Source organism: Rattus norvegicus, chromosome 18 (assembly GCF_036323735.1).
Source record: "Rattus norvegicus strain BN/NHsdMcwi chromosome 18, GRCr8, whole genome shotgun sequence".
NCBI classification, from domain to species: Eukaryota; Metazoa; Chordata; class Mammalia; order Rodentia; family Muridae; genus Rattus; species Rattus norvegicus.
The window spans coordinates 34,386,798-34,410,658 of record NC_086036.1 but is presented as its reverse complement, the minus strand read 5'-3'; the positions used below and the strand labels follow the sequence as shown (position 1 = coordinate 34,410,658).

Genomic DNA, 23,861 nt, shown 5'->3' with positions numbered 1-23,861 from the left:
GCAAAGAGGTTTTAAGTAGAAAAAATTAACAAAGCACTTTCCTAACAGATACCCTCTGAGTCAGGAGGTATCGCAGGAAAAGATGGAGTGGAAAAATATGGAGGAAAGATGCTGGCTTCAGGGTAGGGAGTCATGGGTGGGGTGACACCATGTATGAGTGGCACCCTCTCTGGATCAAACCTGAGAGACAAGTATGCCAGTCCCTGCATTACCCTCAGTCACGAGCTGCAGAGACAGGCAGACACAAGGTTGGAAGGCATAGGATGAGAATTTTTCATTTGTTGGTGAGGTACCAAGCATTGACAACAGACAAGGTCGAGTATCCCTTTGACAATAGAGCTAGTAAAACAGGAGGAATGGGATGTGCAACCCATAGTGACCCACTTGCTTTTCTCCCTCCTGGTCACCACCCAACAGGGGCTAAAGACAGATGTCCCCTGTCTTGGAGGCTGGACTCTTGCTTTCCGGTGCCATCTCCGATGTTCAGAGACTCTCATGGCCCACCCACCTTCCAGGGGTTTCTTCTGTCTGGAAGGTCATTTGCTTCCTTCAGTTTCCTAAGCATCCCTAGCCTTTCCGGAGCTGATCGCCAAGGCATCTGTGAAGGTCAAAATAGATTGCAGAATCTATTAGGGCAGGGACGAAACCTGGAAGGACTGGCAAGCACTCTGGGCAGGAGATGGTGCTTTCTTCCTGCAGAAGAAAGTCTATGTCTGTCGGTGTCATCAGAAGGGGCTTAGGCTTGAGTTTCCTCAGTGGTGGTGATACTGATGAACCTTTTGATCCCTGAACTATAAAATTGCCATCCTTCCCTCTATGATTGATAAACATCTTGGGAGGAGATGTTCCCTGCTTCTTCTAGTTGTAACCCAACTAGAGCTAACATCCATTGATGGTTCCTGTCTGAACCAGCTATTACTACAGTGGCTGCCAAGAAGTGGTGTCTCAACTCTACCCATTTCTCTTCACTTAGCGCATGTATTTTATAGCAAAGCACTTTTTTCCTTAAATCAGTACAGATATAGAGATCCCATTTGATCCATTGGATTAGTTCGTTGTCGTCCAAAGTGACAATTGTGTCTAATGTCAAGGACATAAAAGAAAAATCCCAAATGAGAGATGTCCTATAAAATGGAGGGCATTTTTCAAAATACCACGACAATCTCGAGCTGTAACAGATTGAAAGAGACTGTGGAGCTATGACAGTCGCCCTCCATACGTGAATCTGGAAGGGATCGCAGACAAGAGCTTTGTAAAGAAGATTCTATAAAGAAAAATGGGACAATTGGAAAAAGAAACGTAGTGAGCCAGCTGAGTAAGATCTGCAGACTAGTTAATAGTACCACGTGAAGCCTGTGCCTCACTTCCTGTTGAGGTTGTATATGAGCATACCCTTGACTCTGGGAAATGACCTCTGAAAGGTTCAACCACAACTTACCATTTGTTCTCCAACCACCTCTCCAATGCTTCAGGAAGAAAAAAGAAACAGAATCAAAACCAGCAGAGTAAAATGTTAATGTTTAGGAACCTACTGGCAGGGTGCACGGAAATATTTTGTACATTTTTAGAAAACATTTATATAAGCCTGAAATTATTTTGGAAATAAGTTAAAATTCATGAGCTCCTAGCATTTCCCCGAGGCCGTAAGCGGTTCATTTTGAATACTAAACCCGACCTGCATCTTAGCCATCTTCTGTAACCAACGGGGCTATGCTTAGCTCTTCCCTTGCTGCCCAGTCTTTTTCAGACTTTTCCTTAGGAAAAACGCCACCATGCCCTCTGCTGTTCTCTTATGCAGAGAGGGTAAGTGGCGTGGATTGGCGTGAATCAGCTGGTACCTAGAACTGTACTAGGGCATGCAACAAACCCATCAAACCTGGTAGGGCAGGCAAAGTCTAAACTCATCACGACGAGAGGAAGGGACAGACCTGCAGTCTGGTGACTTCTAAGACTTGCCTTCTCATACACCTAGCCTTGGTTTGTCCACGAGATGCCATGAAAACACAGCAGAGCAGAAGTAAGTAGTTTTCCAGGTCCCTGCCTACTTTTACCTAAAGCTTGACTTTAAATCAGGAAACATTAACTCATGTTAATGTAACGGGCTAGTTTGGCTCGACAGGCTAGTTTGGCTTAATTTTGGAAGACGTAGCAAGGACAGATGTTGAAAGCCAAGTTTGTGGGTGGTCTTATCACATTTTTTTTTTTGGTTCTTTTTTTTTTTCGGAGCTGGGGACCAAACCCAGGGCCTTGCGCTTCCTAGGTAAGCGCTCTACCACTGAGCTAAATCCCCAACCCCGCGTCTTATCACATTTACATCTGGAATTCTTACCCAAATCCCTTCTCTCTGGAGAACTATAATCCATGGCTCCAGAGACTGGAGGGACTAAGGTAGCCCAAGTTCCAAACCTCCATCTGGTTCAGACCCAAGCTGCTTGGAGTTCTCACTGAGCATGCTCAGTGGAGCCCTTGCTCATCAGCAAGCATCTCTACTCAGCACAATGGTGGTCAGAGCAACAGACATGCCAGGTGGCTTCTTCACATTTAGCAGAAGAAGCAGGTGTGAGCGTCCCCAGCTGAATTCTGTGCCACTGTGTCATTGAATCACATAGGAGTTGTCTTCACTACTCAACAGAGGCAGTTGTTACTTTCCCTTTCCCTGTCCCTTCATATAACCTCCTTCATTTGTTTGTTTTTGACACAGGATTTCTCTGTGTATCCCTGGCTGTCCTGCAACTCTCTGTAGACTTAAACTCACAAAGATCTGTCTGCCTCTGAGTGCTGGGACTAAAGGAGTTGTGCCACCACACCAGGCAAAGTTTAGCTCTTATAGAAGAACTTGTCAGTCTCAGGTACATCCTGACTCTAAGGTACATCCTGCCTCAGGCCAGAACAGTCTGCACATCAGTCATCTGAGGGAAGAGTGTCCCTCTGAGAGGGAAGGCAAGGTTACTCGAGATCACTGTGTGTGCATCCCATGAGAACCGTGTTGGTTTGTTTGCATTGATTGTGATGTAGTGCTTCTGGGGGTTCATGAGGGTTCATGCGAGGCCTGGGAAGCCAAAAGGAGGGGCTGTCAACGGAAGGCCACTGCCACACTAACTTGACATTCCAGGTTGTACTAAGTGATGTAGAAAGAATTCCAAAGCTGAGAGCAATTGACATTTTAATAGGTACCTGAAAATCCCATTAATTTAGGCGATGTGCATGTTCCTAGGCTAAACTCAGGAAGGAAGCTGCCCTTGCTAGTGCTACAGGCCAGGGCCCTCAGAACTAGGCAGGTAGTGGTCTTCTTCCTCGGTGCTCAGGCTCATTGAGATGAGGTGGGAAACAGCTGTCATACACTGGATTCAGGCTGCTGTTTATTCCCCCCTAAACTTCATCAGTCACTGGCCTGTGACCCTGTGGGTATTAATGTCTGTAATCCTAAGATTCACTATTGGTAACACGGAGATTGTCATAGCACTTAGCTGTGGGGGAGAATTTTAAAGAGCCAATACTAGTAAAGCACACAGAACAATGGCCCAAAGCAGGGGTTCTGGAATTATTGGCTCAAAGGTTTTATTATATGTCATAAGAGACTCCTTGAAGGCTACTCATCATGACGTCACTCCTTGATTAAAGGATGTCAAATCTGATACATGGGAACAGACCACTGCATGGTGGCTCCTTGTTATATGTATAACCAGAGACCCTTTCTCCATTAAAAAGAAAATACCCTGTGTTCGCTTCCTGGAGTTCTTAAAATCACACATTTTAATTTCTAGAACAGAGATAATAACAGCTAGGTATCTCTCTCTTGTGTATGTGTATGTGTATGTGTATATGTATCCTGTCTTATTAATCCTGTTACATCGATGAATTGTCAGAGAGGTAAAGTGACTGCCTGGACTCACACAGCAAGTCACACTTACAATCCAGGTTTTCTAGCTCTACAGCCGGGGCTCTTATGTGCCATGCCAGAGAACCCGGGGGAAGAGGAGGAGGAGGAAGAGAAGTGGGAGGAGGAGAGGACAGAAGAAAAGCAAGGGAGGGCAAAGACTCATCACTGGTATTTTCTGAGTGCACTGGTAGGTGTGGAACACCAGTAATTCATCTTGATGAAAGAGATGACATTTCAAGCCTGTCCACCCAATTCTAAATCACCATCTCACAGTTTTTGAACCCCAAACAAAGTTGTGCAGCCATTGCTTTAAGGAGAGCTTGGAGAGTAGGCTTCTTTGGGAAATGAGCACCTAAGACCCTGAAGATCTGAAATTCTGGTGCCTGAGGCCCACCCTTTGTTTTTAGAGATGGAGACTAGAGTTGCGTGGAGGTGGGGGAGAAGAAAGGGGAAGCAACTTTTGTGTTGCCATGGTAACTCAAGACTGGCTCTAGAGTCATTGCCTACAAAGGCCTCTTTGGTCCCACTGTCCTTTCAAGATGTAATTACTGAAGTCAGGCAGTGGTGGCACATGCCTTTGATCCCAGCACTCAGCAGGGAGACTCAGGCAGATATATCTGTGAGCTCAAGGCCAACCTGGTCTATACAGAGAGTTCTAGAACATCCTGGGCTACATAGAGAGAACCTGTCTCAAAAAAAAAAATAAGAAGGATAGAAAGAAAGAAAGAGGGGCTGGAGAGATGGCTCAGAGGTTAAGAGCACTGTCTGCTCTTCCAGAGGTCCTGAGTTCAGTTCCCAGCACCACATGGTGGCTCACAACCACCTATAATCAGGTCTGTAAACTACTTCTGGCCTGTAGTTGCATACATGCAAGCAGAAAGCTGTATGATGTATACATAATAAATAAATAAATGTAAAAAAGAAAGAAAGAAAGGAAGGAAGGAAGAAAAAAGAGAAAAGAAAGAAAAGAAAAGAAAAGTAGAGATCACCCTTGTGTGCGCAAAGGCGCTTGCTGAGTAGAGGCTGGTGAGTGGGACCCAGCCCGGGAGCCTCCTGGCACCGTGAGCTACACTTGTTCTCTTCTCATGCTGCACGGCTGCTTCCTTCCAAGCCTCCACATTTCAATTAAGATGTCACTTTCTTGGAGACATCCCTGGCAACGCCGCAGCTCACACCTCCCAGCCATCCTCTGTCCCACCTCTCTGCTTCCTTCTTGACCTCTGTCCTGTTAACGGCTGTGTGTGTTCCCTGTGTGCTCCCTTCATGGATGTGAAAAGCTTGTTCACCGCGGTGTCCTAACCCTGTACAACAATTCCTGGCACAGGGGAGATGGGCAGTTAGTATGGGTGAATGAAAAGCGACATTGGCGTTTACCTAGGAAGCAGGTGTCCTGGCTCCAAGTGGGAATGGGAAGCTAACAACTTCCAGCCAGATTCCATAGGCTAGGATGGTATCCCCCGCACAGTTATCTAATGAGCGCATGTGTTTTCTGAGCTATGCAGCATGCCAGAGACATATGATTTCTGTTACTTGGCACCAAAGAGGAGGAGTTGCTATTAAAACCATCAGCCAGCTGGAAGCTTGTCCTGTCAGACCTATTTGCAAATCAGAATGGACATTTCATAAGTCTTGTCAATCCTATAAAACTGCAAGTACCCAGGGCAGATAACGCCAGTGAGACTACTGGCTGTACTGGGGGCTACGGACAGCTGCCCTAAACATTAATGCTCCATCAGATGAGGTGGTGACGGGGCAGAGATAACTGGAAAAGACTGGTGAGGGCGATGGTGTAAAACTCATTTGAGGTTAACTGTCCTATTTGTTACAAAGAATCTCATTTACCGGCTTATCTGAGAGGTAAAACAAGGTCGCCTGCTGTTCCCTAACTGTGACCTCAGATGAACGAATGGTTTATCCCCTTCAGTGGTTTGATGTGTGAAGAGGGAGTGTGGTACTTAACTCATGGGATGGTTCTGAGGATTAGATGAGAAAGTGCTTATGGGTAATAATGACAGCATTGCAGGGTGCTTTCTGTGTGCTGGGCACAGTGCTAATGACATTAGACCCATTACCATACTTAATCCTGCCAGGCCATTCAAGGACAGCACTCTACACTTGCATTTTATAGCTGTCTCCTTAGGCTTCCTTTGCACTTATTTGTGTAGGTCTCATGAATGCCAATAAATAGCTTTGACAATCCCCTCATGTGGTCTAGGAGTCTCTATTTTCATGGGAAGGCCCTTAGGATGCCTCTGGCATGCAACACCAGAGTGATCTATGGTAGTCAAAACCCTGACGTCACAGTGGCTTCCATTAAGTCCGTCCATTAAGCTAGCATTGGTTCCAAGGTGTCCACACAAACTGCACAGTCTGCAAAAAGAGGCCTCTGTAAATGCCGCTGCTTTCTCCCCGAGAGTCCTGGCTGACATCCTCTCTGTCCTTAGCAGACTGCAGTTCTTGTCCGTCAGCAGTGACCCTGTTTGCATAATCAGCTTGCATCTGTGGGAGCTGCCTTTGAACTTTGTATAAACACCAGCTCGGAACCACTGCAAGATGCCACCTCCGTGAACCATCTTGTTCCCTGAGATGAGAAGAGGATTTCTTTGGAAATCATATCCCTCTTGTTCTGGGAACTTGCTTTATGCCATTTAGCACAAGGACAGGCAAAAGCAGAATACTGTCAGGGAGAGGATGATTTGGGGAATGCAAAATGACCATTGTGCTTTGATGTCCGTACTGCTTCGTGCACTCTGCTGTGGTTGGCTGCTCTGACGGAGGGTGGAGCTGTTTTCAGGATTACTTTTGGTAAAACCCTCCCAGTTAATTCCTTTCAGCTCAGACTTCTTAGAGAAGGCAGCTTAATGCTCACTGTTATTCCACCAGTGCCACACCTCATTCCTGCCTCTTGGACACGATCCCCGCACCCCCCCCCCCCCCGGGAAGGCTTGGCTTGCTGAGATGTACCCTCTAACTCCATCCTTGTGATCTCAGCACTACAGACCCTTGGACTCTCCTTTCCAACCTCAACCATATTAGAAGTATGTTTATAGCTGCCATCGAAGAAAAGGGAGGCTGTGACTTAAGATTTAGAGTTGTGGATTACGGTTCTTGTGGCCTTGAATAAGTCACTTGAGCTCTGATCCTTAATTCCTCATCCTATAATAGTGTATATCAAATAGACAGCTCTCACCAGGTAGGCTAGGTTTAAAGGGAATGCACGAAACACATAAAGCCCTTGGCACGTCATAGGAACTAAGCGATGACATCATCAAATTCTCTCATTAGGTGCTACTTTTGTTTGCTTGGTTTTTTGCTTTTTTAATTTCTATTCCACATCCAACTGATTTTGTGGCCTTCCACAAGGAACCACATCATTCTGAGTCTCAGTGTTCTGATCTGCAGTTTGGGACCAAAATAGATGTTCTCTGCATGCTTCACAGGGTTCTGATGGGCACCAGTCCTTGTCACTGTCATCATGGAACTCAGCAGCATTGTCTGTGTCGTCATCTGCATCATCTCAGCAGCACCACCACCAAGACACTTTTAGTATCCGATTCCAGCAAGCCCCTTTGGTTTTCATAGTTGGTCATTGAGAGGTGCTAGGCAAAGGCTTGGGAAGGAGGTGTCAAAAAAAATCCCATCCTCAAACAGTCTGGGCACAGCCTCAACTTAGAAGCAATAAACAGCTGTTCTTGGAAGAGTCCTTGAAAAACCGCCATGTCCAGCTTCATGTCAAAACTAGACGCGTCAGTTCATCTGTTCCCAGCAGCAAATTAAAGCCCTGGAATCCCAGGTGGGAGCCAGATGGGGTTGCAAATCCTCGGGATGTTTACAGCATGGTGCTGTGGCGTTCACTTGACTGTTTACTGAGCATGTCTACAGGGAGAGCTGAGAACTCTATAGAGCCCACGTGCAGGAACATTACTAGGCGAAGAGAAGCATGAAATTTCAGGACTGTTAGGTGGGATAGAGTAGGGAGAGGCACGTGGGATCTCAATAGCATTGGCAATTATTTAAGAAGCTGTGTGCTACATATAGTCGTTTTATGATCATATATAATCATAACACTGCTTAAGTATATTTTATATATGTAACATTTAATAATTAAAAGGGGAAGTAACAAAAGAAGCTCCCAATCTAGAAACATCAAGGAATCCCACACCGTGAGGGCCACCTGTATTTTTGCCTCTAGTTAACTAGTGTGTCCCTATCACTTCTCCTAAAGCCTGCTCCAAGGTGACTGATGGCTACTCTTGCTGTATGCCACACTGTTTCCAGCTCCGACTTGCCTGGCGTTTGATTTGAAGGGATACCCTGAATCCCACCTCTGCTGTTTTCTATTTGTCAGAGTGTAGATCAGTGGACTGAGGGCCTCCTGGGAACATTTTGTTTCTGCTCTGGTCTAGGACATAACTCCGGCAGACAGCTTGATCATTTACGATTGCTCTATTTTAAGCAAAATGTCCTTGCGTGATTTATTCCCAGTGACACCAACCTGCAGCAAGAATCTTTGGCTTGGACTGGTCTAGGGCTTCCTCCTAAACACCCCTGAAGAGCTGTCCTTCGTAGTCATGCCAGACGCTGCTGCATCTGTGAATATTCTCTTCTCCCAACAAAAGGGAAGACTGGAGTCCTTCCTTCCAAGGCATAAACAAGGGAAGCATCTGTGGGGTCTTGGCGGGGGAGCTGTGAGGGCATATTTGCTATTCTTGTCCCAGTTCCTCACTTCCCAGGAATGGAGTCCAGAGGTGTGTGGCAGGCCTGTGACCGTCAGGCTTGAATACCAGTAGACGCCTGGTGAGTTCTTTGAGACAAATGATTTCTACACCTGCCAATACCATGTGTGAACAGGAGCTGGCAAGCACCCAAGCATTGTTTATGTCTATGGGAGGAAGTGTTAGCCGGAGGAGGCAGGCTCAAGGGCAGAGGTCGTCTTCACTCAGTCAGCTCTTTTGCTGAGCCAGGATATGGTTGGGAAGAATCCAGGGCTTTCTGGCAGTGTTCTCTGCTTGTGAGTGACCTCATTGGCCGTGTTCTGTATCATAGGGCAACAGTTAGACTTTCAGTAATCAGACATAGGCACTAGCCAATCAGAAGAAAGAAGGGCTTTTTGGTGGAGATTTCCATGTATTTAGCTAGCTGCTGGGTGATGGAGTGGAGGAGAGGATCTGGGGTAAAATCTGGGTGTGGGGTGAGGCTGTAACTCACTTATTAGTACAGAGCTATTTTAATAGTGTAAGAACAAGTGTGGCCATGCTCCTGCTGGATGCCATTTCTGCTGTGCCTCTGATAGAGGGAGATGAAATCCTCTTGCTTTATGTGCTTCTGAGCCACTTGAAGGAGCTTGTTAAAGACTTAAGAGTGCCTGGTCTTGATCTAAAGATCGCCAAATATGACTCCCAAGGTTCCAGATTAAGACCAGTATACTAGATTTGAGAATTCCAGGGCGACTAATCTTTAGTAATTTAGCTCAAACTTTGGAGGGGTTTATGACTTGCGAGATGGAGTCCAAGGGGGAACTGTGCCTAAAGCAAGCATGGATCATGTGCATGGAGGAGTGGGTCTGTGGGATTGACTAGCTGACAGATTCCTGGCTATTTTATTGAAGCTGCCTTGATTCCCACCCAGTTACTCTAGGCTGCCAAAGCACCTGGTGTGAATGGTCATACTGACTTTTCAAGAGATGTCGAGACTCAGAGTCCTTGGGCTGTTTCTTGACTTACCAAGTCGACACTGCTTCAAATTCTTCTGCTCCAAGAGACACTCTTGGAGATGGGTGAAGGATGGGGATGCGGATGAACCCATGTAAGAAAGGAAGATGAGCGCAGATGGAAGATCTTTATGCTTAGTTCCTTTTCTCAGCGTGGTACTCGGTTGGTTGGGGCTCACTGCCATCTCTTAGCTGTCCTCCCTTTTCCTCCAAAGAAATCCTACCATTAACCCCTTTGGTGCTAGGGTCTGAGCCTGAAGCAACGAGGCACCTTCCAGGGCCTGTGAGTTACCCGGGAGGTTTGTGTATGTAACAGGAGAGCACTTTTTACTTGAGACTTGGGAATGTTGCATCCCTGGAATGTTCTACTAAGGAGAGGATTTGTCAGTGGAAGTTATCTTGATTGCTACATTTAAGGCCAACTGCCAAAGCTTTCTGTCTACTTGGAAGCTTGTTTTCTCCATTGCTCGTTCTTTCTGACTCTTGCTTTTCTTTCAGGACTCAGTCTGTGTTCTGACCTCAAAGACCAGGCTGTATGGATTTCCTTTTAACTCCACAGTGTCGGACAGACTTTCAGTTTAAAAATTCTCACCTGAGATTTTAAAGTTCCTTTCTGGTTTGCTTTGTTTTGAGATAGGGTGTCACTATGTGGCCTTGGTTGGCCTGGAACTTGCTATATAGGCCAGGTTAGTTTTGAACTCATATAGAGATCCTCCTGCCTCTGCCTCCCCAAGTAGTGGGATTATCCAGCAAGACAAAACAAAACAAAACAAAAACCCCCACCCAACTCTAGCATTTGTAGGTATTCATTAAGCATCGAGTTGTTTTATCATCTCAGGCAATCCTCACAATAGTTTAGTGAGGTTTGAGAATGGCTGCCTTTGAGTGAGATAGCCTTCCCACAGAGATAAACGAAGGCCTGAATTGCCCAGCAGGGCCTGCTCTGCATTTGGAGCCAGAATTGCACTACTCCCGTAGTCAAGGGAGGGCATCTGACTTTCTACACTGCAGTTCCCAAGCAGGCTACATTATCAGGTATGCTTGCCTCAGCCAGTTTGTGGCCAGTTTTCAAGCTTCCATTTCCTTGGCTCTGTAACAGGAACAGTTATAGTTGCCCTACAAAATTTTACAGGAAGTGCACAGCCCTCATTGCTGTGTCTAGCTAGCACAGAGGTAAACGTCAGACACAAGTTGGTGGAATAAAGGAATGGAAGGTTCTCGTGAAATCAACGTTTACTTAGAAATATCAGCCCATCCTGTTCAAGCCCTCCCAAAGCTCTACAAGATAAAGGATGCTCTGGGAAGCATTTGGTTCTGGGAATGGATGAAAGGTTTGGTGCCATGGAGCTACCCCTTTGAGGTCTTCTAAACAACCTGTTTGATAGCCACAAACATTAAAAAAAAATCTGGACCTGCTGCAGATGAAGAGTGGGCTAAGCATTTAGTTGGCTCATTATGATGGTGTATGTCTGCTCTACTTAATGAGAATGGTTTTCTGGGGCAAAGGTGAGGCATAGATTCTCATACTTGGACAAATCATAGTGTCTTTCTGTCCTTTTGAGTATCCCACTTCTCCATCTCCATGGCTGTCCTGAGTTCAAGGAGGCAGAGTTGAGTGTGCTGATTTCATGACCTACACATCTCTCAGAAGTGCATGCTACTATTGACTCCACCAGTTCCAAAATTCTGGCACAAATGGCATATTTCTTGGCAGGATTATGGTTTCATTTTATTCTACTAATGTCTGGAAAAGCCTACAGATAATTCAGTTTGCCAAGTGTGTGGGTGGGTAAAAGATGTATGTTCACAATCCAGAGACCTGCAAGAACGGTCTGTAGGAAACATCCAATTAGACCTGTCTTTCTTTTAAGTGGCACCCAACTTTAGTAGCAAACCACATTTATGCATCAACGTGTCCACATTGATGGACATGCGATGAATGCTAAGTCACAACAATTACATTTAATGAGAACTAATGGGCTGTCCTAGATCGTGGCCCTGGCTCTCAGAACTGCCTCCCACCACCGATTCCTCACCCTGTTCACCAGGCTCCCTGGCTGGACCTGCTCCTTCCATCCCATCTGTATGGAGTCATCTAGTTTTGACCCTTTCTCCACTGCAGACTCTGGTCCTTTTCCCACCTTCTGTCAGTGTAAACATTGCTTCCACCAGACCTGTTTATATTCTTCCCTGAGAACTCCACTCTTTCCTCTTTCCAGCTTCTTTTCATCTATTTGTTTCATGCATGATTCTTCCTCTGTTCCTATCTCCCTCCCCCACCCCCAGCCTTCTCAGTACACTTCTTTTAGTAGCACTCTCCATGAAGCACTCCTTTCTGCCCTCTCCCATTGTCCTATAAGGAAAACTAGTTCCCTGCCCCACATGACTAAGAACCAGAAAGAACAAAAAATGCTGGGATACAGGCAGAATAGAGATTTGAATCCACTGCCTGTTCAAGGTCCCTTCAAGCAGGCTTTGAGAGGAAGGATGAAGTGTACAATACCACACACATCCTATCTTATCTACCATGTAGAAATATATGGAAAGGGTCAGGCCAAGATGCTTAATGCATGATAATCTTTGGGCATTTGGTAGTCAGCATTAGACTCTCTGGTCTTGGGGCAGCAAACTCAGAAAGTCACTTTCTTCAGTTTCACTGGATTTCATAATGTTGAAAATGTCCATCACATACCAAATTCCCCCTTTGTGGCTGCAGTTGTGATTCTGTGGAGTGAAGAAGATATGGCCTCAGCAGATGGCAGAGAATGTTCTAGTGTGATGAGAAGAAAGGGGGATGGTGATGAGGCCAAAGAGGTCCTGAGAACAATTTCACCACTGTCACACTCTGGCTGTCTTTTAGGCTACAAAGATGTTTTAGATTGAGGGCATAGGAAGAGAGGCCAAATCCTGAGTCCTGGAGGCGCAGGTATTGACACTCGCCTCATTCTTTGGCTTTAAGCAATGGGCTTGACTGTATTAAACCATTAAGTTTAGAAACATGCTGGTTGGTGATGCTGCATGCTTTTAATCCCAGCACTAGGGAGGGAGAGGCAGGCAGATCTCTGAGTTCAAGGCCAGCCTGGTCTGCAGTGAAAGTTCCAGGACAGCCAGGGCTGAGGTGAAAGGAGAAGGCCAGCCCTTCCTGCAAGTTAAAAAGGGAGACTCAACCTTCAAAGAACCATAGGACATTTGTGGTGGAGGCAGACTGTATTTATATGCAATTTACCCCTTTTGTGACTAAGAAAAGCCACTTGAAGAATCATTTGCTGGGAAATAAGGTCTGTGAGACTGAAGCAGTGGACACTGGGGGTGTGGTCTTGCTAAAGGCTGACTTTCTCCGAAGGTCTGTCTGTTGCCCGGAGTGGCAGCCACTTCGGTGGGCAAATAGAATGGTCATCTCTCCTTCTGAGGAGACTGCTTCAGGTTGGGACCCCTTCAAGGTGGCTGGCTGTTCATGCTTTCCAGAGGTGGGACCGGAGGCAGAGTGTTTGGTGGGCGGAGGGCTGTAATTCTGAAATCTCACGGTTTTGACTTGCTGTAAAATAGAAAGAAGAGCAAGGGACCATGGGTAAGATGTGTGCTCTGTCCCCAACCCTTTGATGATAGGATTTGTGTGGTCCCGCTACAGTTGTCTCCATTCAAAACACCTCATTGACGTGGAATTCATTCAGCAAGTACTTATGTCTACTACTATGCAATGATGTAATGTCCCCCGTCAGGTGCTGTTGATCTGAGAGTGAACAAACTCAGACTGCCCAACTGGAAACACATGTTCACTTTTCCCTCTCACCTCTGTTTTTCCTTAAGGTCTATTTCAAGGCCTGGCTCTTCCTCATGAATTCTACTAATGACCCCACTCTGAGGTCTCCACAATTGCCCAAGAAATGCTCATCACAGACTTAGTTTCTGAACACCTGCTGCTGCCGTGTAGCCTTCCGAATGTTGACTGACTCCCCCATGCAGCAAGACCGTAAGAGGAATATGCAGACCAGGATTTACTGTGTCTCTTTAAAAGGTGGAAGAATCAGAGCTAGCTGAGGTGGTAGTGTAAGCATTTGGAGGCTGTCCGTTTGAGGCCAGCTTGAACGATACAGTGAAAAATCTGTCTCCAAACCAAAATAAAAACCAAAAGCAAATATACAAAGAATCTAAGAGCTGGAACTGGGCCTATACCAATTCTGGCAGCACCAGACTGGGCTGAAGAATTGCTCCCTTCTTATTAGACTGTGTGTCTAACTTGCTTCAGGCTCTACCTCACTTTGCTTCCTCTGGTGCCTCCGAGGTGGTTATGTATCCTGCTCAGCAATTGCAGGTGTTTTAGCCAGTCGCTATTCCAGCACTTTCTGTGGTACTGCCTGGGAATTGCCCCTTGGTTCCATTGAATTCTATCGCTTTTGTTTTCAAGTTTCCCATACTTCCTGTTTCTCACTGATTCCTGTGGGACCTTGTGACTTGCTAAATGACTTCAGAGATTGGGGGCTGTGTCTGATAAATGGGGTACTGGACATCTGGGCATGGAATCCTTTAGATCACATGAACCAGAAACTGGAAGACATTCTCCCATCCCCTCTGTCAGTCACCGTGACCTTTTCCAAATGCCTTTCCTTCTGAGCTTAGCAGGAAGCCTGGGCTTTCTTATAGGATACAGATGTCAGCTGTGTGGCTTTGGGCAACTTTGTTTAACTCCCCAAGCCTCTGTTCCCTCATCTGAATGAGGATGAAAAGACTATCTACCTCAGAGGGTTGTTGTCAGGTTTTGATGAGATGGAACCCATGGCGTACTGTGCACGGTGTCTTTAACACTTAACGAATAGGAGGAACGTCATCCTGTCCAGTTTGTAGGGAATGAGTATTGGTGGGATGGTGATGAGGGTGCTAGTGTGGGGGATGATTGATGGGTGTGGTGATGCTCAGTAAGCTGAAGGCGTGTGCTGAACATCACACTACTCCTTTAACGTCACCTTCTCCATTTCATTACCTCTCTTGCTGGACCTTATGAGGATCCAAGCCTTCTAGGGGCAAATTGTCCAGACTAGATGTTAACATATCTGATGATGGATACCACAGAGGTCAAGTCAGCTGTTACAATAATCATTCGATGTGACTTTGATATCACCCAAATTCTCCTGTGTTTAGTTGTTCCTGCCATCTGATGAAAAAGCATGTGCAAAGCCTGTGCCAACATGCCACACATCTTACACCATTCACTCTCATCTCCTAGCCTACATGTGGCCATTATTATTATTTACTCAACATGGTTTGATTTATTTTTATTTTATGTATATAGGTGTGCTCTGTTTGCACATCTGTATGTGCACCATGTGTGTGCCTACAGAGGTCAGAAGAGGGTATCAAACCTCTTGGAATTGGAATCATGGGTGATCATGAGTCATCATGAGGGCTCTAGGGACCAAATCCAGGTCCTTTGTAAGAACAGGAAGTACTCTTAACTGCTGAGTCATCGCTCTAGTTCCTATATTATAATTTCTGTGGACTAGGTAAACAAGTAAACAATGGATAAACAAAGGCACAGAACAGTGAAGCATTTTGGCCAGAGCCACCTAACCAGAGTGGCAATTTAAATTGAGCCATGGTTTCTTCAGGCTGTCTCTGGCTCTCAAAAGAAGCGTGTATAAAGGGATGGAGGCACATGGCTAGCAAGGAGAAGGCATGCTTGGTGTTAGCAGGATGGAAGTGTGTTGGCTGTGAGGATTTTGTTGGAGGCTGCCAGTGTGGTTGCCAATGTCCACCAACATGGCAGTCTTGTGATGTGCAAAGCGGGGAGGCTAAAGGGTCAGGCTTTCAATGTCACTTCATACCAAGTGTCACGCATTCCCAGTCATTCATAACTAATGCCATTCATGCCCAGTGTCACTCATTCTCAGTCGCTCACTCCCAATGTCACTCATGCCCAGTGTCAGTCATTCCCAGTGTCAGACATTCTCACTCACTCCCAGTGTCACATATTCCCAGTGTCAGTCATCCCCAGTGTCAGTCATCCCCAGTGTCAGTCATCCCCAGTGTCAGTCATTCCCAGTGTCAGGTCATTCCAGTGTCAGTCATTCCAGTGTCAATCATTTCCAGTAATACTCACTCCCAGTGTCAGTCATTCCCAGTGTCAGTCATTTCCAGTAATACTCACTCCCAGTGTCAGTCATTCCCAGTGTCAGTCATTCCCAGTGTCAGTCATTCCCAGTGTCAGTCATTCCCAGTGTCAGTCATCCCCAGTGTCAGTCATTCCCAGTGTCAGTCATTCCCAGTGTCAGTCATTTCCAGTAATACTCACTCCCAGTGTCAGTCATTCCAGTGTCAGTCATTCCCAGTGTCAGTCATCCCCAGTGTCAGTCATTCCCAGTGTCAGTCATCCCCAGTGTCAGTCATTCAGAGTGTCAGTCATTCCCAGTGTCAGTCATTTCCAGTAATACTCACTCCCAGTGTCAGTCATTCCTAATGTCAGTCATCCCCAGTGTCAGTCATCCCCAGTGTCAGTCATCCCCAGTGTCAGTCATTTCCAGTAATACTCACTCCCAGTGTCAGTCATTCCAGTGTCAGTCATTCCCAGTGTCACTCATTTCTAGTGTCACTCATTCCCAGTGTCACTCCATTCCTACCTTTTCAATACCATTTTTTGAATTTTCTGGTTTCACGAGGATGGAGGGTGGTGCAGACGCAGGCGGCTTGGGTGGAGGCTCACTCTTGATGGGTGTTTCTTTGCCTTCCATGATGATGGAATTGCCTGCGGAGTGGGTCCTGGTCTTGCCACCTCTGTTGATGCAGGTCAGGGCAGGCTCCCCAGTGGAAATAGATTTAGACCCTATCTCCACCATTATGGGTGTTGGGGAAGGGGTCATCCCCTGTGGCTGATAAAACTGGAACTTCTGAGGCCGGATCACCATGGCAGGACTGCACCTGAGGGAGCCCACCATGAAAGTGGGGATCCCTGATTGAACTGGTCTCTGCAGGGATCCATCTGGGGGATGACAGAGCAGGTATCAGCAATAGGGTGGATGATATCATTTTGCATTTAGGTTGCAAGGTGTTGGGTTTTCCACAATAGATAGATAAATGATTTTCCAATGTGACTGTACTTAATCTCTCATGGGGGCTTTCAAAGGTGACCTATCCTTTATTTGGTATTATTTGGGATGCTCGTAAAGTGTAACAGTCTAACTGAATGCTGTGTGAGGTGTCTGAAAGTATATTGCTTCAATTTACATTCCCCTCTCCTCTTCTCTCCAGTCCCCTTCCCTCCCCTCCCCTCTTCTTTTCTTTTCCTCTAGCCTTTTAAGATGGCTAGAGAAATAGACACAGTTTCACAGTGAGAAGCAGACATAGAGGCAGACAGGCCAGAGAGGAAGAAAGACAGAGAAACACAAAGTGCGCAGACAACAGAGAAGGAAAGCTAAACAAGAAAAAGATTACAGTCTGCTTGCTGAAGAAATTGCTAATAGACACGATAAGCTTGTGGCTTAGGACAGCAGCTGAGAAAGCCACCTGTGCTCAGTGTCCATGTTTATTTCCTGCTTGGTGACGGCTCGGAATCACAGCAGTGTGTGAATTGCGTCTTACAAGATACACAAACTTCCAGGCAGCACCTGAAGTCACTTATGTTTACTGGCCATCATTATTATATGAAGGACAGCACGGTGTGCCTGCCCTAGCAACACTAAGTCTGACGGTGTGGGTCTGTGCCTCACTGAGATAGTCCTTCCTCCAAGTCCTCCCTGAGACGCTCTAAGGAGGAAGTGCCATCCCTTAGACATAAATCATAGAGGTGACCATGGGAGTGGGAGGCTCCTCGTCTTTGGGGAAAAGATTGGGAGTTACTTTTGCGAAGCATTGTGGGACATCTCTCAAAGGGTCTCTAAGCATTTAGAGAACCACATATTATCCGTGATGGCCTTTCTTAACACCTCTTGCAGAGGTGTAAATCAAAGCCATTTGTGTCTAGCTTAGAGGGCCCAGCCAAGTCCACACTCTCTGTGTGGTTACAACCACAGGAAGTAAACTTGGACAATGAACCCAGGTTGTCTCAGTAGCTTGCTGCAAGCATGTTGCCACTTGCAGAGTTTGACCTTTGCATTTAGACATTCACTCTTTTCACTGACAGCTCCTTGAATGGCATGGGCCTTTGGGAAGACTGACAGCCTGACCTGTGTCACCTTGGAAAAAGGGAGAAAGGAAAGCTTGTGGAACTAGGGAAGGCAAAACAACACCAGGCCAATGTGTCCTTAGCTTTGGTGGATATGAGGGAAATTTGGCTTCTTGCCTGTTTATCTGGTCAGTTTCCAATTTTCAAAAGATTCAATGCTCTCTTACTCTGTAAGCATATAACAAAAGCAGTCAAAGGTCCAGGTCAATCAAGACTTATACAGCAACACAGAAGGAGTGTATTTTTAAAATGTGAGCTGTTAAAAGTATACTTAATGCCATTCTCTGCATTACTAAGTGATCTTGGCTGAGGGAACACCTCAATCCTAAACAAGCCCATTCATGTAGATGGGCATGTGTCATTATACTAGTAATGAACTGATTTATTTACTAATAATTAATGTTTATATACATATATATATATGTATATATATGCGCCATGTTCTCAAGCACTTGTTATGTGGTAGACATGGTATTGTTATTTGTTAAATTTGTCTGTTAGTTAAATCTAAGGGGGGTACAATGCTCTTGCTAGCTAGCATAGGGATGGTGATAAGGTGAGTTTTATTATTTCCATTTTATAAGTGAGGAGAATAAAGAGAGTGGTAACTTATACAAGACTGTTATGGTGAATTCTAGGGGGCAGGAGCAGCAGGAAAGAAGGGGCTGAAGGCTGAGGCAGGAGGGTCCATTTAAGAGGCTACGCAGGTTGTGAGATGCAAGGACTGGGACATGGGTAGGTGAAGACAGTGTTTTCTTTTGTTTTTGATGTATACATATATTATGGATAATATATAACATATATAAACATAATGCCATATATAATGTCATATATATTACATATAATTATTTCTGTGTGGCACACTGTCCCTCATGCCACTCTTATGTTTGCAAGGCTGCATCTCACATTTAGTCATTTGTCAAGTTTGTAGGAGAGACTGCAGGGCCTGTTTGATGGAGGGATGTTCCACACTTGGATTGTGACAGGGAGGAATCTTTGATGTCTTGTACAATGAGGTTTCAAGATTTTTTATCTCCAGAGGAAATGTCGTGCAGTTTAGTATAGTGAGATACTAATGACAGCACGGTGTTGCTGACAGCTCTGTGTGACCACCATGCCTTCAGTGTGGATGTTATAGAGGAGAAAGGAAGTCACAGGGCAGTGCAGACAGTGTAACCACTGGGTACCTCTATTAATCTTGAAAACTTTGGGCTTGGTGGGTTCAGGGTGTGAGTCTTGCTTTTGTATAACCTTTTCAAGAAGAACCCCTCTGCACACATTACACAAATAGTGTAGTAGAAAACAGGATTTTAGTACCGTCCCTAGCATTTCATCTTTGACCCCCAGCCCCTGCCCATGCAAGGGTTTCTCTAGAACACAGAGAAGCACTGAGCAGTATATCAGCCTTTGGCTGGTTTTTAATAAAAATCAATATAACTTGGCTATAATTCAATTACAAACCAGCCCTCAGCTTGGTATCATCCCATTTACCATATTATGTTTGAGTGGATCTGGACAGTGGCCTTCGGGTGGTCTGAGCTTCCCTCAATAAAAGCACTTGTCCCTTAGGATTTACCATTTGCAGAGGCTGAGTTCAAAACAAACACATCGTTCTAGTGACAAACTTCCAGTGTGTCCCAGTTGGCACTGCCATCATTAGCTCTAAGCTCGTACCTCTCGGTCATTACTTACTCTTTCTCATGCTGCTCCGCACTTTCCTAAGAGACCCTTGTCCAGAAGTCCCAGGGCCAGATGTGCTCCTTGGAGGGTTAACGGCAGTGGGCACAAAGACAGATCTGAAGGGTCCACTTTGCCGGGGATCGCCTTCTGAAAAGCTACCCTGGGAGGACACAGAGGAGGTGGATAACGCCCATGTGGTGCAGACAGTGGGGTGCCGGGAATCAGGAAAACTAGATGTCTTTCTAGCTGTTGAGCTATTGTTTTTTAAAAAGAGAAGACATGGAGAAAGAAAATGTTCAGTCAAGAGTCTTTTTTTTTTTAAGTCAGCTTCCTCATATGAATATAGCTTTCTCAACTACCCATCCCCACTCCTTTACCAGAGGCCTGACTAAATTGATCCCACTTCCCCACACCTTAATAACTATGTGGGCTCTGATAGCAAGGAAGGGCTCACAAGATTGGGTAGAACTTGCACACCCAGGCTTCATTCCTTTTTATGGCCCTGGTACCCCCTCATTCCACACTCCGTCAGCCCAATTCAGGGCACAGATCGTACACGAGTTCACTGTTCTTTGCTTATTTTGTTTATCAAGTCTTCGTTTATTCAGTGGCTTCCTCACTAGATGTTGAACACTTCGAAGGTGAAGATTTCTCAGGCTCATTTTGTAGCCTCTGTGTTCTGTGTGGACTGATGATTAATGTGTTTGTCCACTGGCGGCCACAGTGCTTTCAGAACTCCCTTCTAGTCATTTTGGCTAATACATGATGAGTGTTCACACTGGCCAGGTACTTCACCCATATTAGTGTGGGTTTTTCATAATGGTTTTCTGTGGTAGCACCAGTATGGCCATGGCTTTAAAGATGTAGAGATTAAACTGAGTATACGGGACTGGAGAGAGAGCTCAGTTGGTAACGTGCTTTGTGCAAAACCATGAGGACCCAAGTTCAGTCTCCATCACCCATATTCAAAATAGCCAGTTGTGCTGGTATCATGTAATCCCAGTTCAGGGAGGCTGAGACAGGCAGATTCATGGAGCTTGCTGACTAGCCAGACTCCAGCCTAGCCTAATTGTTGAGTTCTAGGTCCCAGTGAGAGATCTCTGCTCAAAAGACACAGTGATGATTCCAAAGGAATGACACTTGAAGAAGTTGACCTCTGGCCTCCATACCTACTTATATATAAATGTGGCTTCTCTTACACACACACACACACACACACACACACACACACACACACACACACACACACACAGAGAGAGAGAGAGAGAGAGAGAGAGAGAGAGAGAGAGAGAGAAAGACACAGACAGACACAGACAGACAGAAAGATACACACATATACATACACATACAGACAGACAGATACAGAGACTGAGAGACAAACAGAGACTCATGGTTACTTGTCTAAGCAATTGCCAGACGGGAGGTTTGAAATCAGGTCAAGCCAGCTCTCTGCCCTACTTCTGACTATACCATCTCCAGGGCTAGTTAGAGAAGCAGAGAAAAAAATTTTTTTTCACCCAAAATAAATTAAGGTGGCTGGTAGCCCTGAAGTGACTTTGTAAGATGCTATCACTTCAGTCTTAGGCTGCGATATCACGATCAACACTAACATTTTATAAACAGCAAGCTCATGGACACTGTTTCCAGTCTGAAACCCAGTGGAGCGTGTGGCAGTAGCTTGACGTCCCTTTCTCTCACTCCCACTGATTCAGACCTGGTAGAAAACCCTCCTAGTCCTGCCACCCAGTGACCTTCATGGTTTTCTTTAGGCTGTTTCTCCTTGCTCTTCCTTGTCCTCTTCCATTGGTCAGCTCATTATAAACCACAATGTGTATTGTAATGAGCCATGGCTGAATGAAGGTAGGCTAGCTATTGTTTTACTGTGGCTAATGCTACGAGAAGCATAGGCTACCACAAGCTCTAGGAACTGACACCTGCTGCAAGGGACCTTTGATGCAGATCTGTCAACCTGCTCTGGTCTCCATGGCGTAATCAATGAAGAATGGAGTAGTTCACCAGTGATTAAAAACAAGACTACATTCTAGATATGTGGCCTGGGTACTAAAGAAGATCTCTAGAAACTGGCTAACACCCCAGAGCATGGCTGACTGTCTTTTGAACAAGAGGCCATTAGGAATTGCTTGCTGCAAAGTGCATAAGCAACAGACAAGATTGGTTCCCAAATTGTTTCCCAGCAGAAGCAACAGAAGCAAGGACAGAATGCAGCTAATTAGGCTCAAGTCAATCTTATTCCACCGGTCCCTTTTCTGAGTGATGGTTTATGGCACCAGCTATAAGCTCATCACCGGGCTTGATTCCAGCAACTCCTGTATTGTGATTTTCCCACCCAATTCTGACTCCCTCTATGTCTTTTGGCAAAAAGCTTACCACTTACCTAGTGTTTTCTTTCAACATCAAAGCACTTTGCTAACACATATTAATTAATCCCCAGGAAACCCCAAACTTGAAGACATTATGATCCTTGTTTTCCAGAGGAGACTAGAAGACATTCTGGGCTTAAGTGGGAGGAGTGGATATTCTGGTTTGCTCTGCTAACAGGTCCCTATGTCCTTTTCTCTCTGTAATATTAGAGCTTATCCTATTTTCCAAGTGAACATTTCTCACAGTAGTTCTATTGGGCTTGCCACAGAAGCAGCCTCCTGTGAAGGAGAAAGGTTGACCCTTGGCCAACTTTGTAGAGTCCGTGTGGAGAATGAAAGGCCAGGCAGTGGTGGCCCTTGTCACTTTCCTCCACCCATAAGGCACAAGACAGGCATATGTGTCTATGAAGGTTACAATAAAGAACTTCCTGCATTATTACATGGGAAGGAATTTATTGGGAGGACAGGAGCCAGGTAGAAAGGCCTGGGAACAGGATTTGAGTGAGTACTTGAAGATTCAATTGTGGATTTGACATCGGAGCGTTGATGTCATTTGCTGGTCTCACCATAAAGATCTTTAGCTTTCTGCATTCTTTTCTCCCTGGCTCCAGTTTCAAAGTCAGAAATAGGACTGTAGATTGGCCAAGCTAAACTACCACGTGGCACATACCTGCAATCCCAGGTAGGGAGATATCTAGGGAGATAGAAGGAGGAGGGTATGTGTCTTAGGGTTTCTATTGCTGTGAAAAGAGACCGTGACCATAGCAACTCTTATAAAGAAAAACATCTGATTGGGGCTGGCTTACAGTTTCAGAGGTCTAGTCCATTATCGTCATGGCAGGAAGCATGGCAGTGTAGAGGGGAGACATGGTGTTAGAGAAGAAGCTGAGAGTTCTATATCCAGATCCTCAGGCAGCAGGAATACACAGAGAGAAATACTGGGCCTGGATTGAGCATTTGAAACCTCAAAGACCACCCCCCAGTGTCCTACTTCCTCTAAGGCCACACCTACTCCAACAATGCCACACCTATAGTGCCATTCTCTACGAGCATATGGGGGATTGTTCATACCATCACAATAAGAAACTCGAGATGAGCTTCATCTATACAATAATATCAAGCCAGTCTAGGCAACACAAGACCCTGTCTCATGCACTGACAACCTCCAAGAAAGGAAAACTAGTTGAGGATGGAATGGGAAAGTTGAGGATCACCACCTACTGAGACTACACAGGAAAAGAGGCAAGTGGATACCGATGCATGAAGGGGTTTGGATGCTGGACAGATGGATGCATGGCAACTGCTTTGTAAGCCTGAGCCTGCTTATGTCTTCAGGGTCTGGGAGGAGAAGAGGCTTCATGGAAGCAGAGGTTTAGCCGAGATTAATAGGAACTAGATGTGTTGGTAGCTGAAATATATATATATATGTATATATATTTATATATTTATATATATTTATATATTTAAATAAATTTTATATATATTTAAATATATTTATATATATATATATATATTTCAGCATGAGTAGTTAAAATGTCCCACATATTGAATTATAAATAGAAATCTTGGTTTTTTTTTCATTTCTTTTGAGACAGTCTTGCTGTGTAGCTCTGGCTGGCTTGATATTTGCTATATAGCCTAGCCTTGTCCCAAACTCACGCCAATCCTCTTATCTTAGCTTCCTGCAGTGCTGGGATTACAGGCATGTGTCACAATGCCCAGTTCTGGTCAGTTCTTATCTGTAGTTAATCCCTAAACTCTGTCTCAGTTTGTAGGGCATGATGCTACAAGAGCAAAGGTGTCAGAGCCCAGGGGGGCATCTCCCATCTCAGAGCCATGGCTGTTAGCATTATACAACAAGGGAGTTAAAGGCACCACTGAGCTAGTATTGTAAACAGGAAACAGACAATGGAGGCAGAAAGAACAGAAAGGAGCCTTGCATGCATTGTCTCTCACATAGAGCCTGATGATAATAGCAGATACAGAGCTGACAATGGACAGCCTTTTTTTCAGTCTGAGAAACGGGAGGATGAAACTTAAAATGATGGAAAGGTAGAT

At 45.4% G+C, this 23,861-nt stretch overlaps 1 protein-coding gene and 1 long non-coding RNA gene across 3 annotated transcripts in view; one reads left to right on the top strand and one right to left on the bottom strand.

Moving 5' to 3' along the window:
- The first annotated feature begins 7,966 nt into the window (after positions 1–7,966).
- LOC120098119 (uncharacterized) overlaps positions 7,967–23,861 on the top strand; it is a 28,075-nt gene continuing 12,180 nt past the window's right edge. The window contains exon 1 of the long non-coding RNA XR_005496114.2: positions 7,967–8,677. This is a non-coding gene — a long non-coding RNA (uncharacterized LOC120098119). The remainder of the gene's footprint in view (positions 8,678–23,861) is intronic.
- Sh3rf2 (SH3 domain containing ring finger 2) overlaps positions 12,779–23,861 on the bottom strand; it is a 101,128-nt gene continuing 90,045 nt past the window's right edge. For both annotated transcript variants that reach the window (XM_039096853.2, NM_001034187.2), the window contains 3 exons: positions 19,435–19,676; positions 16,202–16,560; positions 12,779–13,125 (listed from right to left, as the gene is read on the bottom strand). In XM_039096853.2, coding sequence (XP_038952781.1) covers positions 12,850–13,125; positions 16,202–16,560; positions 19,435–19,676 — 877 coding nt within the window. In that variant the 3' untranslated portion in view covers positions 12,779–12,849. The remainder of the gene's footprint in view (positions 13,126–16,201; positions 16,561–19,434; positions 19,677–23,861) is intronic.